The following is a 16,417-nucleotide window of genomic DNA, read 5'->3' as shown; positions in this document are numbered from 1 at the left end:
GATGATGAGGAGAAGAGACTGACTGTAAGTGAGCAAAAGGTATATGGGGAATTAAGCAAACTTGATTTTAATAAGGGTGTAGGACTTGATGATATAGCACTACATATTTTGAAGGAATGTGCGAGGGATTGACATATGTCTTGACATATTTTTTTAATATGAGTCTTGCACTGGGTCAAGTTCCAAAGGAGTGGAAGGAGGGTAAGATTGTGCCACTTCAGAGGGAGATGAGAGAACTCAGGCATCAAGGCTCTTGATTCAAAGAAAAACGCTGACCAATGAGGAAGAGTTTTAGTTCTGGGAAGAAATAGAAGTCAGGGGGAGCCAAATCTAGGGAATAGGGTGGATGTCCCAACAATTCATAGTGCAGATCCCTTAATTTTAACATTGCCAAAACATCTTTGTGGGCAGGTGATTTGTCCTGATGAAAAATAATTTTTTTTATTCTACAAACCAGGTCATTTCTCACGATTTTTTTTTGTCTAGTCTGGTTAAAAGATCGAAATAATATTCCCTGGTTATTGTTTTACCTTTTTCAAGATAATTAATAAACAAAATGCCTTTAGCATCCAAAAACAACGATACCATGACTTTACCTGCTGATGGAACTGACTTTGTCTTCTTCAGCGCTGAACAGCTGGCTTCTGTCCACTGTTTTGTCTGCTATTTGGATTCTGGTGTGTGTAATGTGAATCCAAGTCTCATCCATAGTAATAAATCGATGCACATAATCAGTTTAATTCTTTTAAAATGCTCCAAGCTGTTGAAAGATCTTCATGCAAGTGAGTTTTTGATCTGTTGTGAACAAGTGCAGCACCCATCTTGCACAAAGCTTTTTCATTTGCAATTCTTCATGCAAAATATATCCTACACGTTCTTTTGAAATGCCTATAGTCTCAGAAGTTTCACGCACTTTGACTCGCCGGTCATCTTTTTCAATATTATACACTTGATCAATTTCTGGTGTTGTTACACTTTTTGGACGTCATTCAAGTGGATCACCTTCAAGGCTGGTGTGGCCACATTTAAACTCAGCAGCCCACGAAGGAGAAGAGTGCCCATAAACTTATATGAACTTCGAATGAATTTCTATTGGCATTTAACCTTCTTTTACAAAGAATTTTATAACTGCACGATACTCAATTTCATCCATTTCAAGGATAACAGACAACACTTTTGGTTCAGACAGCTGTATAAAACAAACTACTTGATAGAATGACTTGCAATTTCACATGAATGCTTATGACAGATGTACCAACACGAAAAAAAAAAAAAAAACAATCATGCCAATAGTTTGCCATCTATGGTCGAGGCCGAGAACTTTTCAGACCACCCTCATATATATATATATATATATATCTTTATGGTAATTCCACCCACCCCCACACACACACACAAGAAGTTGTTCAGGCTAGAAACTATCAGTGCTGTGGATGGATGAAATGTTGAGCAGAAATAAGTAACTTGTTACATGTTAACACTTCAGCCTATATTCTTTAGACCAATACACAGGAGAGAAAACAGTTCCAATTATCAATATTAATTATGATGAACAGTCACCAATGAAATACCTATAGAAAATGTAAGTGGTCGAAAATGAAATTTGTGTGAAAGAAGAGTATGAGGATGGTCTGAAAAGTTCTCGGCCTTAACCATAGATGGCAACACTATTGGCAAGATTTTTTTTTCCTGAGTTGGTACATCTGTCATAAGTATCCATGTAAAATTGCAAGTCATTCTATCAAGTAGTTTGTTTTATACAGCTGTCTGAACCAAAAGTGTTGTCTGTTACACTTGAAATGGATAAAATTGAGTCATGTGCAGTTATAAAATATTTTGTAAAAGATTAAACACCAACAGAAATTCATTCGAAGTTCATAAACATTCATGGGCACTCTTCTCCTTTGTTTTTGACAATTAAGAAATTGGTTGCCAAGTTTAAACGTGGTCGTACCAGCCCTGAAGATGATCCACGTGAAGGATGTCCAAAAAAATGTAACACCACCAGAAATCATTGATCGAGTGCATGATATGGTACTGGATAACCGGCAAGTCAAAGCGTGTGAAATTGCTGAGACTATAGGCATTTCAAAAGAACGTGTAGGATATATTTTGCATGAAGAATTGCAAATGAAAAAGCTTTGTGTAAGATGGGTGCCGCACTTGCTCACAGCAGATCAAAAACGCACTTGCATGAAAATCTCTGAACAGTGCTTGGAGTGCTTTAACAAGAATAAAACTGATTATGTGCATTGATTTATTGCTATGGATGAGAATTGGATTCACCATTACTCACCAGAATCCAAACAACAGACAGGAGCCTATTGTTAAGCGCCAAAGAAGACAAAGTCAGTTCCATCAGCAGGAAAGGTCATGGTATCAGGTTTTGGGATGCTAAAGGCATTTTGTTCATTAATTATCTTGAAAAGGGTAAAACAATAACCAGGGAATTCTTTTAACCAGACTAGATGAAAGAATTTGTGAGAAAAGACCCAGTTTGCAGAAGAAAAAAAGCATCTTTCATCAGGAGAATGCACCTGCCCACACAAGTGTTTTGGCAATGGAAAAATTAAGGGATCTGCACTATGAATTGTTGGAACATCCACCCTATTCACCAGATTTGGCTCCCTCTGACTTGTATCTCTTCCCAAAACTAAAACTCTTCCTTGCTGGTCAGCGTTTTTCTTCGAATGAAGAGGTGATTGCAGCTTTAGAGGGGTATTTTGCAGCTCTTACTGAGAACCACTACAGGGATGGTATAATGGAGCTATAGAATTTCAAATTCCATATATGTAAGGAGAATGGAACTATTGCACTCCTAAAACGTGGACACTAAACAAAATCTAACAAATAAATACAAAGTCTTTGAGATGTAGTCAGGGGGGGGCTCGTGCATAGGCACTGTGGAACTGCAGAACCCCCAATTTTTCTGGATATATAAATATATTTATTAATTTATTTACATTTGCTTGTAATATTTAATTTTATCATCAACAATTCTCTTATTTTGTATAAAAAATAATAAAAATCCATCTTGTAGCACTTAGGCGGATGAAGAACGCTAGCAGCACTGTGTCATATTGCTATGCATGCAAGCATATGCACATCATAGTGATATGTGAGCTATTAATTCAGCACTGTCCATCACACAGTTCCACTGTTGTTTATATGCAGTTTATATGCGCCAGTAGTACAATGTTCGTATTGCTAATCGTGTTTACTCCGTCTCTTTAAATATTTGGACATTACAATTAAAGGATTTAATTGTAATGTCCAAAAATTGTAAATCCATTCCTTTAATTACAATTAAAGGAATGAATTTTATTTTTAAGTAATTTTGAATTATACTAAACTGTATAATTTTTTCGATAACAAACAATATTTTTTCATGAAACAAAACAAGAAGAATATCTTTTATTTTTAAGAAATTTTGAATTATACCAAACTGTATAACTTTATCAATAATAAACAATATTTTTTCATGTTTAATTTTTTTTTTAATTTTTACCATAATTTTGATATTTTATCCAAACCACGCATACACTGTACTTACAGTGTGTATGTATATTTCAAAAGTTGCACCCCGCCCCACTGGATGTAATGCACAAGATGATTTGAAAAAGGTGAACTGAACATAGAAAAGAACAAATAAAGAAGTCTTGGGAAAAAACAACAACAACAGAGAACACAGAAACTCTCCTCCACAGAATTAAGATAAGAAGATTGAAATTGATGGGATAAAGCCTACCAGCCCAAGATATGACTGCTCTGCTCATGACTATAATTGAGGGAAAAACTAAAGAAGAGAACACCACACTCATGAAGACAAAAGTATACAGCATACTCAGAGATCAAATCAAAACTTAGCTAATGACAGAACTGGTTGAAGAATGGAATGGGGAGGACCAAAGGAGACCAATTTGTCGTCAATTTATTTTGTAGTGTAACCAGTGTTTTTTGTTTCACTGGCATCAAAAATCTACATATCATTAATTCAGTTGCAAAATATCATATTAAACATAATCTATATAAAGTTTATTTCTTGAAATCTTAGAACAGTAACATCCTTGCTTCATAAAATATTCAATTAATCTCTTTAGTTAGCCTACCTAATCGAAGACACTGTCGTAAAATTCCACCACTTGACACATTTTTTTCTGCTTCAAGTTCACTGAAACTAAGCGATGATGCAAAAACTAAAACATCTGTCATATTTACTAGCCTTTGAAGAAATGCCACAGCAACTTCAATTGACATTCCTTGAGTTGGCTCAATAACATCTAGTTCATGCTGCAAAATAATGAGGAAAAAAAGTTTGAATATCTTCAAATAAAATTTCCATTTAAATAAACATATCAGAAGAAACGTTGAAAGGATGATGTTCCTCACATGAGGAATTCAACAGAAAAGTTGAATTCCTCATGTGAGGAAACAAAATATCCTTTATTTAATATTAAGATTCGATATGAAACATTAAATTTAAGAACCCCCCCCCCACACACACACAATATATATAAGCTTTACTGCATCTACTAATGCAGTGTCTTCTATTTTTTCCGCAGCACTTGACATTTCAGTCACTCAAAATGTTTTCTCACCTAAATCATAAACATTTCAGCTAATCCATCACAAAATCAGAGTGTATGCAATTTCAATTAAAATGGAAAATATAGATGGACATATCAAGTGACAGTCAAACATTTGTTAATTACCATAGAAAATATATGCATTAGCTGTAAAAGTGCTTACTTCGACTGCTGCAAACTGGTGATGAGTACACATTGAAGTTTCACCAAAATTATTAAATACTGCCTACCAAGCTAAAGGCAGCTTATTTCTCCATTCCACTAAAGGAAAAAACCCAAAGTGTAACTTAGTGGAAATCGTGTTTGCATCCATAGTGGCTTAGGCGTGTAGTGTTTTTTCTCGTGGTAATGCAGGATTTTCACCGTAGAATTCATGCAATTTCAAACAATGATATGCAATATATTAGAGACCACAGGATGGTAGTTGTCTGTCATACTATCTTCCCTGGATCCAATTAAAATTACTGATATCCCTGGGCTGGCTATCTGTAATTAGCTAAGGGTGAAGAATTGCCTTCCAGTTTCCAAAAGCTAGGGATAAATGGCCTTGCCTACTATTTTATGCTTTTAGTGCAATATTCAAAATATTATGTTTGTGATGTACATCTACATTATGTACATCACAAAGTCCACATGATTACCTGTACATTTGCTAAATATCCACTTACAAAATCCAAACTGACTACTGTTAAAAGCATTTAACCATATAGCATGAACTGCAAATTACTTTCTCTCCTTCTCATTGTTTTTTTTTTTAATATATCAGTCTATACAAGAGAGGTCACAAACCATTAACACAAAGTGCTGTCAGGCAAGCACTTTGCCTGGCAAGTGGTTAAAGAGAAAGAGGGAACATATTTATGTTTACTTAAGAGCTAGAGATTGTAATGTTTAGGAAGAACAGTACGAAGAAGGCTGTCCAAAGAAAAGAGGTAGATGAAATGAAGAAAGAGCATGAGAAGCTGGTTTGGTAGGTATATAACTGAGCTGTGTATTGATAATCAGCAGACATCATGTTTGTCAAAGCTTCAAGGAAAGTGGAGGAATGACAGTAGCCAGTTTAGCAGAGTTACAGCCATGAAACAGAATATCTAAAAAAGTTATTAGAGCCAAAGATTTCATCCTGTATTAAGTAGAATGGCTCATTTGAATAGCACAAATCATTTTTATCTCATAAAGGGGAGGAGGGAGGATTTTGGGGCTGTTCCAAAATCAAGAACATGGTATTCTAAGGTTAGAAAAACTTGGGTTTAGTTGGTTTGTAGTTTATTGGCTTAAGGAAAGCCAAGGTCATACTGCACCATTGCAATGGCTACAGTACACACAGTAATAAAAAATAAATAACTAAATAAATAACATATTATGTACAATAAAACACATTTAAAAAAACATTAACACTGTATCTACATATAATTTACATTTATGATAAAATGTATTTGTATAAATTAATTCTTTTAAAAAGTTAAAAACTTCATGCAGTTTTCCCGAGTGCTATAAGATCTGCCTGAGTGTACACAGCTCAGTCAGGTTAGTAAAAATTGCATTCCTTTCTTGAGTGAAGTGCTGGCACTCCACCAGAATATGGCAAACAATAAGACTAGTGTGACACTTCACATACAAGTGCACTATCTACCAATAATTGTCCAGACACCCCTGTTATTTGAAGTTATGCCACATTCTGGGTTTGTTAATAACATAAAAATTGGCGTACAGATAGTAGGAAGAAGTATTTCATCATAGCAGTGGATTTAGTAGGTGGTATATGGCAAAATGACGTGACTTTGAGAGAGAAGTGTCATCAAATGGTAAGACTAGTGCGAGACTTTACACACAAGTACAAGTACATTTGATTTAACAGCCACTTATATCCCTATTAACAAAATATCCACCTATTTCCTCCTCTTCTAAAGATAAACGCTCAACTATGTCTTTGCCTGGTTTATATCAAGTTCCTTGTAACTGCAATCTGTCGTACTTTGGACAAACCGGACGCTCTATAGAAAATATAATACAAGAACATCAATCATATATTCTTCACAACAAATCCGATAAGTCTGGATTGGCACAGCATAGAGACAAACCACAACATTCTCTGGTCCAAGACTAGCCTTCCACACAGATGTCACTATAATTTGGAACGCCTATTCAAAGAGAGTGGTGAGGCCTTACTTCAATGCCCTAACTTGAATCGAAATGACTGTATATCTTTGTCAAAAATATGGGAAAGTGTAATCCAGAAAACACACAAAAAAAAAAAAAAAAAAATTTTTTTTTTTTTCAATTGAGACCTTTAATTATTACATTAATCTAATGTCATCTTTAATTGAATTTATAAATTAAAATTATTATGTGAAACTGTGAATTAATACCTATAATTTATTTGTCACTGATGAAATTTACCTCTCTTTAATGCTTTGCAATATAACATCACGCAGCTTGTTCTACGTTTGAATGATCAATTGTTTGTATTCCACCTTGTAAATCAAGCCACTGAGGAGTCTGTTAGTTTCAGACTGAAATATTTGGCAAACATTAAAATATTCTTGTGTTAACGTGTTTATAATTCTTAATGTAGTCAACATTCATGACAATAGCTAGTATAATTTCTTTTAAAACATACCATACAGGAAAATAGCACTCTGATGCATGTAACATTAGACTTTCCAACATAAGGAAAATAATACAAGTCCACATAGCATGTTTAGTAAGATTTTATTTTTACACCATAAAGATTTAGAATGGACAATGCACATAATTCACCAGTAGAAATTTATATACCCTGATGATAAATATGATCACACCATTGAAGGGTATTTATTCTCCCTTGCAGAATGATATACCTGGGATCCATAACAAAGCTGTGATCAAACAAGTGCACAAAAAGATAAAGCAGGGATAATAAATCTGCACTCATTCTGTAGAGCAGTGGTTCCCAAATTTATTTGACTTACCTTTCCCTTTTCCCAAAAAAAATTTATCCCCCCCCATCCTGTATCAAAATCAGATCAACAGTTCTCAAGTTTTAAGCAAACAAACAGATAGACAGAAACAAATTTGCAGTTTATTACGTATCTAGTAGAGATTTTTGAAGTTTGGAAATAAGATACCTTGGAACTGAAATTTTAAAACTATTTATTGACATCAACAAAAGAAACATAAATTGCATATAAACATAGGAGAAGTTGGAGCTGAAAATTTAATAACGCTATTAAAATTAAGAAACCAAACATAAATTGCACATACAGTTACACCCCGAGTTACGTAAGTAATGCGCTCCGTAAACCTTTAAGTAAACCTCGAATTTTATGCAAGTCGAATTTGTAAATTACATACATACAATAAAATGTTCAACGGCTATTCATACTGCTGTCTTACATTAATTTTTTTTTTTACCATTAATCAGATATTTTCCATTTTTTGGAGTGATTAAAAAAATTCAATTATAAAAAAAATTATCAATTGTATTTGAATAATATACATACTGTAAATATGAAAGTATGAAAAATGCATAATATAAAATAATATAAAAACAAACTGAAATATTCACTTTTCAAATAAAAAAATGTCTTATGATGGCTAAGTTGGCTGTTCTAAGGAATGCTGTTCTGCAAGAAAAGTTTTACCCCTTTCAATGTTGAAGGCTGACGGGTAGTCGGGGTCGTCTGAGTTGTCATCTCGACTTTGTTGTGAATGGCATCTCACAAACATGTCTAGAGTAGATTGTGTGGTCATACGCTTCTTGTCCTCGTAGATGGCCTTTAGCTAGACATATCGGATAATAGATACTGGGGCTAACATTTTCGAACCACTCAGTGTTCGAATCCATCGATTTTAATTTTGTAAACGCCATTTCTATCAAGTTAAAAACTCGGCTAGTCTCTTCGTTGTAAATTTCTTTATGTCTGGCGGTTCAATCGACTTAGTATTTTCTTCAGAATTTCGAAATGCCTCCAACTGAATCAGGTCATCATTAGTTAGTTCTTCTTCATGACTCAAAAGAAGCTCGTTAATGTCACCGTTGATGTCACCACTTCTCTAACTGCTGTGCCAGTTAGAGAAGTGGTGACATCAAGCTCTAACTGCTGTGCTAGTTGCACACACGTCTCTGTCACCTGCTGTAATTCTTGTGTCAACTCAGCACCTGTATTAGTCATAGTTTTCTCTCCTTCCATTAAACGCTTAAAATTATGGGCCATTTCTGGGAAGAGTTTCTTCTACACAGAGCTCATTGCTGTCTGCTTGATTTCATCCCACCCCGATGTTTTGATAGCATCAAGGATATTATAGTTCTTCCAGAAATCACGTAGAGTAATGCCCTTACCACTATCAATGGCCTTGATTGCTTGGGAAAACTTGCACCACACACAGAACTGCTGTTATCTGTTTGATTTCATCCGACCCCAATGTTTTTGATAGCGTCAAGGATATTATAGTTCTTCCAGAAATCACATAGAGTAATGCCCTTACCACTATCAATAGCCTTGATTGCTTGGGCAAACTTGCACCACACACACACACAGTAGGCTTTAAAGGTTGCAATAATGCCTAGATCCATAGGTTGCAATAGTGAGGTAATTCTAGGAGGAAGGTAAACAACTTTTACGTCAGGATGAAAGTCACCCAACTCTTCTGGGTGACCAGGGACACTGTCCAGGAGGAGAAGCACTTTAAACGAGATTCCTTTCTCAGCACAATATTCCTTCACCTGGTGAACGAAGTGGTTATTGAACCAGTCTCCAAACAGTGCACATGTAACCCAAGCCTTGCTTGGATTTCCAGATTATGGGCAGCATACTTACGTCAAGGCCCAACCTCTTCTTGGTAATAATTGTGCCCTTCAACGTTACTGCACCTTTTATTCTTTCAACAATGTGAACTTTATCCTTCACTATTGTATTCACTGTTGAAATTTTATTTCGACAGTGAATGATTTATTTCCCTGAGATATTGTTAACAGAATTTTCCTACCTTCATACATATGAATTATTTAAACTTTTCTTTTAAATAATTGCACATCTTTGTTTTTTAGATTTATTACCAGCACATTTGGTTTTGCATTTCATTTTAGGGATAAAAAAAACAAAGAAACTAGCAGTGATAACAAGTGACTGAGCTAACAGGGTGAGACATCTACTACCGTACTGCAATAAGGCTGTCAAAGATGCACCTGCGCAAAGCCACAAATGTGTTAATATGCGATAGTAGATTTATTACGTAACTCTGAATTTGTGTAAGTCATGTTTTACATAACTCGGGGGTGCAACTGTATATAAAAATAGTACAATAAATAGTAAATAACTATCAGTAATATTAAAAACAATCCTAATGAGAAGGATCAGCTTGGTGTGCTGCTACTGCTCCCAAATTACTGATATTTGGATCTATATTTGTCAGCAGCATTCTTAAATCACTGAGATCAGCTATTTGCAGTCAGTTTTTTTTTTAGTTAAAAGATTTCTGACCACACTGAACCAACATTTCACTAAACATGATGATAGAAATGAGATTAACTACAGCCCACAATCTAGGATAAAGCATGAGCATCTGCTTTTGCAACCAAAACTGCTGGTACCCATTTTTGAATTTTAATTTCAAATCCTCATTTGTTGTAACTTCTAAAATCAATCAAAAACCCAATCGGGTATTTTTATTTCAAGATTATCTTTAAATCTTCAGTTGAAATCACAATGGAGAGCCTCCAAGTGCTGACAATAGCTGAGCATGTCTTCATCACATTTTTCCACTGTTGATAGATTTGGAAACTGGATGAATTCTCCTCATCCTAAGTTTCATTTATACAGGAAAAGTTTTGACATAAATGCTATGTTTTTATTAAATTCAGATCATCTGCTTGGAGATGTAGGTTTGTTTCATTAAATTTGTTAAACAAATCAGTCAAATAAGCTATGTCACTTTTGAAATTAATACAGTTTGCCAGTAAAGAATCATCTCTGTTTTCTAAAAACTATACCACTGAGTCCAAGAGCTTATAAAATCAATTTAAATAGGCTTTGATAGCTAACGAACTTTTGTCTGGAGCAGCAAGCGACTGAATTCTTAATCGTTTTACATTACAAAGTTTCCAAACAATCTGTCATTCAAAGAATGACTATTGATTTTGTTCATAATCATCAAATTCCTGGCATGTACCCTCAAGGAGGTGTACAGGATATGATAGTAATACATGAAAAATTTACATCATTACTAACTTCCTATCTACAATTTTCCTCCAGATCAGTCTGTCATCAAGACTCCAACATTATCAGATCTTATATTTCTATCATCTAAGGCACTTTTTACCGTATCAATCCACCTATATCATGGTCGTCCTGTGAGTCGTTTACCAGCCAACCTGGCAGAGAACACTTGTTTTGCTAATCTTTCCTTGCCCATTCTATATAAGTGACCATACCAAATGAGATTAGATCTGCCAACGCATTCCAGGATGCTGACAATGTCAAGTTCTTTCCTAATATCCTCATTTTTAATATGATATTGCCATTGATGCCATCTGTTCATGCGCCAATCTTTCTCAGGACTCTCATACCTGCGGTCTCCAGTCTTTGGTCAAGTGTTTTACCTCTGACCCAGCTCCCAGATCCATAAGATAAAATTGGTTTGAACACTGTCTTGTACACAGTTAATTTAATGTTCCGACTAATTTCCCTCTTATTCCATATGAATTTATTCAGTTGACTTCATAGCTTTGTTGATTCTGTTGTTATTTCTATATTTAATTTACCATCTTCACTAAAAATCATGCCTAAGAAGCTGAAATGTTTTACTTGTTCCACAGGTTCTCCGTTCATAACGCAGTTGACATTTTCAATATGTCTGCCTATTTTCATTATCTTTGTCTTGTGCTGACCTTCATACCATATCTATCACAACAGTTATTCAATTTAATCAGGGATTCTTGCAGACTTGTAGCGGATTTATTTAGAAGTATAACATCGTCTGCATAAAGCAAAGAGCTTACATTAACATCTCCAATTTTGATATCATGTTTAATACCACATTCCTTCATAATGTGATCCATATAGATAATGAATAACAGAGAGGATAATGTACATCCTTGTCTGACACCAGATTTAACATTAAACCATCTTCCTGTACTTCCTTCAATTCTAACTGCTGACTTACAACTCAAATAAAGACTAAGTATTTCTTGATATAATGCCCCATTGACACCATATAACTGTAGCATATTGAATAGCTTCTCTCTTGGCACCTTGACATATGCATTTTCCAGATCGACAAAACTTAAATACAGATATCTCTTATATTCCCATGATCTCTCAACTATTTATCGTAAAGTGAAGATCTGATCCTGACAGCCTCTATTTGGCCTGATTCCAGCTTGTTCCTCAGCAAGCATTTCTTCCAGAATCCTTCTCAACCATTTCTCAAGAATACATAAATCTTATCAGGAACACTGAGTAGGGAAATACCTCTGTAATTCTCACATTCAGTTTTTCCCTTTTTATATATGGGTACAATGAGAGCTCTACTCCAATCATAGGGAATTCGTCCCTCTGTCCAGGCCTTCTAAACTATGCAGTGCAGCCACTGAAAGACCTCCATACTTCATACCTCCATACTTCAGCATTTCTAGTCTAATATCATCTCACTATTCCTCCTGCTTTTCCATTTCCACATTTCAAGCCTTTGGTGGCTTTTTCTATTTCAAGTATGGATATGTATTCCTGAATGTATGCCTGCTGAGTGTTTTTTTTACCACAGTGCTATCACTGCTTGTTTCATTTAGCAATTTTCCGAAGAACTCCATACTTCAAGGATATCTTTTTCTCCAGTTTTCATGTTACGACATTTTCATGTCAGTTTTCATGATGATAAAATCTCTAATTCCTCTTACAGCACTCTTTCCTCCATTCCTAAGCTTCTTCAACAAATTCCAGAATATTTTGCCACCTTCTTGATATTTATTTTCTATGTTCTACCAAAGTCTTCCCATGACTTTTGTTTAGCTAGTTTTATACACTGTTTAGCTTTTTTACATTTGTCTCTTTATTCTCTAAGAGCACAAACTGATTTATTTGCCAGGAACTTTTGATATGATTTCTTCTTTTCCTTCACTGTCTCTTTAAATTCTTGTGTCCAACATGGAGGTCTGATTTTTCTATTCTTATAGACAACCTCACCACATGACTGACTCTCTGGCTGAATCAATCAATGTTTTCTTCAGGGCTTGCCACTGAATCTTTAAGGTTTGGTTCCTGTTCTCAAACTCTTTCATTTTTTCTTCAATAATCTTTGTGTATTTTAGTCTCCAGTACACATCTGAGAGCTGCTTAACTTTTATTCTCTTTAAAACTTTCTTAGATGTTATTCTTTTCAATATGAAATTCAATTTTATCCTGCTGAAGACTAAATAGTGAATACTTCCAATTTCAAATCCTCTGTACACTCTGGTGTTCTGCACCAGTGGGAAAACATCACTATCAACAATAACATAGTCACTGAAACTTTTCTTATTCCTTGCCTCTTCTCTCCATGTGAATTTGTGTACATTTTTATGTTGGAACATGGTGTTAGTAATAACCAGTTGTTAGATCCTAAATGAAGGAATCTTAGAAAGAAATCATTCATTTAGGGTCTAACATATAAAACTTGCTGGCTAAGAGAAATACCTGTACATCAGTTGTAATTAAAAGTGTAACTTCTTCACTTTATGTAAAATTTGTATTCTTTAATTAAAGTGCCTTATATTTAAGCTGATGTGATTATATTAAGATTTCATTTTTAAGTATGTCTAAAAGGAGAGATAATCTGATTTAAATTTAAGCTTCACTTCAGCTATGTAAAATTTACTGTGAGTCATCTAAAAAGTTGCTAAGTAATAATTCCTGGAAGGCATAAAGCTACACGTGTACAGCGTAACGCTAGCGGCTATAGCTTACTTGGAAAATTACGTTGCCATGTATTCTGTGAATCCAATTATAACCGCGTCGTAAAAGCGAAGGATGAACTCAAAGTGGCAAAAAGATAAGGGCCGTGTGCAAAAAGGGGACTGAGAAAAGAGGGCGCTATATAGAAGAATATAAGGGGTTGAGCCCGGATCAGAAGACTCTCTGTGCTCGTAACGTTTTCCTGTTTGGTGGTTTGAAAGTTAGCGGGCAGTTTCGTGTAAGGGGGGGGGGGGGGGTGAAGTGTGTGATAAGATGTTGGGCTGCGAGCGTTCTTAAAATGAAGTAGGATTCTATGCAAAGCTGAAGGTAAAAATTCCAGTCCTAGCAGAATCAAGCTGTCGCTGAAAAGTTCCATTGAGTTGTTCCTGAAATGTAAAGATTTGAGTCGGTCTTCGGCAGAAGGAATGAAGACAGCGTAACCCCTACATTGCCGTATGGACAGCCAATATATGAGAAGAATTGAGACATACACATGGTGCAGAACGATGCTGAAAGAGCTCGGTAAGGTGCAATTACTCTAATTTTGTGTGAAAGTTCAATAGAAGAGAGAGAGAGAAGATTGTTTACGAATGTGAAATTAAGGACTGCATTCTAAAGAATTCTGTGGGCAGTCTCTATTTAGAAAGTTAACCTCCTTTGAGAGTAAGAAGAATTGTTTGGAAGAGATCTTTTGTAATTTTGTATGAGATAGGATTAACTTGATGCGATAAGAATAGTAGAATTCAGTATCTCAGTAACATTAGAATGTTATTGTTATTATTATTATTATTATTATTGTTATTGTTCCGGGAAACTCCAAGGAGTCGACAGACTCATCGAGGGAGGCCCTAACATCATGTCTGGAACAACTATTCAACATTCACACAGTATCTATCATATCTTGCCTTGAACTCATTCACGGTCGTAGCACCCACAACAGACTCTGGAAGCTTATTCCACTCATTCACCACTCTCCAAGTAAAAAACCTAGCTCTAACACCCTTGTCAACCACGCTCTTGCCCAGCTTCCATGCATGGCCGCTAGTCCTCCCACCACCAGACATATTTTCAAAAATATTTTCTGGATCAATCTTATAGAAACCCTTCAGTAATTTGAATGTCTCAATCATATCACCCCTCCTTCGCCTATCGTCCAATTTCTGCAACCCACAAATCCTCAACCTATTCTCATAAGGTTCATTCCACAGACCTGCTATCATCTTGGTCACTCGTCTCTGGACCCTCTCCACTTCCTCCCCATCACGAAGAAACCCTGGTGCCCATAACTGGGCACAGAAGTCCAGATGGGGTCTTATCAAGGCTCAATACAGAGGAACAACAACTTGCTTCTCTCTGCATGTTAAAGTATTTTTCATAAGCCAAGTGATTTGGTGAGCTGTTTTAGTTACTTTTGCAATGTTCCCCCTAAACTTCAACTCCCTATCCACCAGTACTCCCAAATCCCTCGCCTCATCAATCTCGTGGAGTACGGTTCCACCTATGCGATATACTGCTGCTATTCTTTTCACCCCAAAGTGCATAACCTTACACTTTGCCACATTAAACTGACATCCATTTTTCCTAGCCCAGTGCTCCAAACTATCCAAATCATCCTGTAAAATTTTGACATCCTGTGCACTCACAATTGCTCTACCCAACTTTGCATCATCAGCAAACAAGTGAACACTTCCTCTCAAATCCTTTCCAACATCATTGATGAACAAATTGAAAAGCAGTGGTCCAAGAACAGAGCCCTGCGGCACTCCACTAGTCACAAAACATCTTTTTGACTCCACTCCTGAATAAACCACTCTCTGGTATCTCTCCTTCAACCACCCTCCTATCCATCTTACCAACCCTATATCTATCCCCATCTGCTCCAGTTTACTGATTAGGGTTCCATGTGGTATCCTGTCAAAGGCCTTGGCAAGGTCCAGTAGTATCACTGTAAACCCATTACCCCTATCCAGTTCAGCTGTCACTGTGTTATAAAACGTGAGCAAGTTACTGAGGCATGATCTACCCTTCACAAAACCATGCTGTCCCCCATACAATATCCCATTTTCATCTATCCAATCTTGTATTCTTTTCTAGACTAATTTCTCTAAGACCTTGACAATGATTCCTGACATGCTAATCGGTCGGTAATTTACAACAGCGGTCTTGGAACCACCTTCCACCTGCTCAGGACTAACCCAGACCCGAGACTCAAATTAAACAAAATGGTCAAGGGTACTGACAATTCATTAGCTGCTTCTCGTACTACATGAGCTGGTATACCATCCAACCCCACAGATGTATTGACATTGAGGTTATGCAATAGGCTACTCACCTCCACTTCATTCACCACAATTCCCGTATAATCTACTGGTTTATTCGTTTTTCTGCAATGTCACCACCTGGATGATATATTCTTTCAAAGTGCTCACTCAGTAACTCAGCTATCTCAACTGATTCAGTTACCTCCCTACCATCGGCATTCTTTAAAATCATTCTGCCATGTACATTTTTCCTTTTACTTGCTACATATCTAAAAAACTGTTTAGGATTCTCTTTAGCCCGCATGGCCAATGTTCTTTCGTAATCCTTTTTTGCTTTTCTTACCACACTCGTCACCCTTCTGGCCTGCGCTTTAAACCGTTCATGTGCCTGCCGGTCACCTTTCTCCTTAAATTCCCTCCATAGTTGTTTCTTTTTTTCAGCTCAAGCTTAATGGTTTTATTCATCCATTTAACCCCTACTTGATTTATTATTCGGAATCTAGGTATACAGTCAGCCACTGCTTCATGCAAGCACTTAACCACCTCCCATGCACTATCAACTTCTAGTCCTTGCAGTTGTACATGCCATGGCACTGAGCCAATCAAACTCCTAAGCTTGTCATACTTTCCAGCCCGATAATTCCACATGTACCCTGTCTTA

General features: G+C 36.1%; 1 protein-coding gene across 1 annotated transcript in view; it reads right to left on the bottom strand.

Annotated features, from left to right (window-relative positions):
- Positions 1 to 16,417, bottom strand: part of rg (A kinase anchor protein rugose) — a 1,380,990-nt gene that overhangs the window by 790,356 nt on the left and 574,217 nt on the right. Inside the window, exon 26 of the mRNA XM_090393458.1 lies at positions 4,110 to 4,290. Coding sequence (XP_090249584.1) covers positions 4,110 to 4,290 — 181 coding nt within the window. The remainder of the gene's footprint in view (positions 1 to 4,109; positions 4,291 to 16,417) is intronic.

Source organism: Typopeltis vanoorti, chromosome 5 (assembly GCF_054136105.1).
Source record: "Typopeltis vanoorti isolate ZY-2024b chromosome 5, IOZ_Tvanoo_1.0, whole genome shotgun sequence".
Taxonomy (NCBI): Eukaryota; Metazoa; Arthropoda; class Arachnida; order Uropygi; family Thelyphonidae; genus Typopeltis; species Typopeltis vanoorti.
The sequence above is the reverse complement of the archived record's forward strand: the minus strand, read 5'-3'. Positions and strand labels throughout refer to the sequence as shown.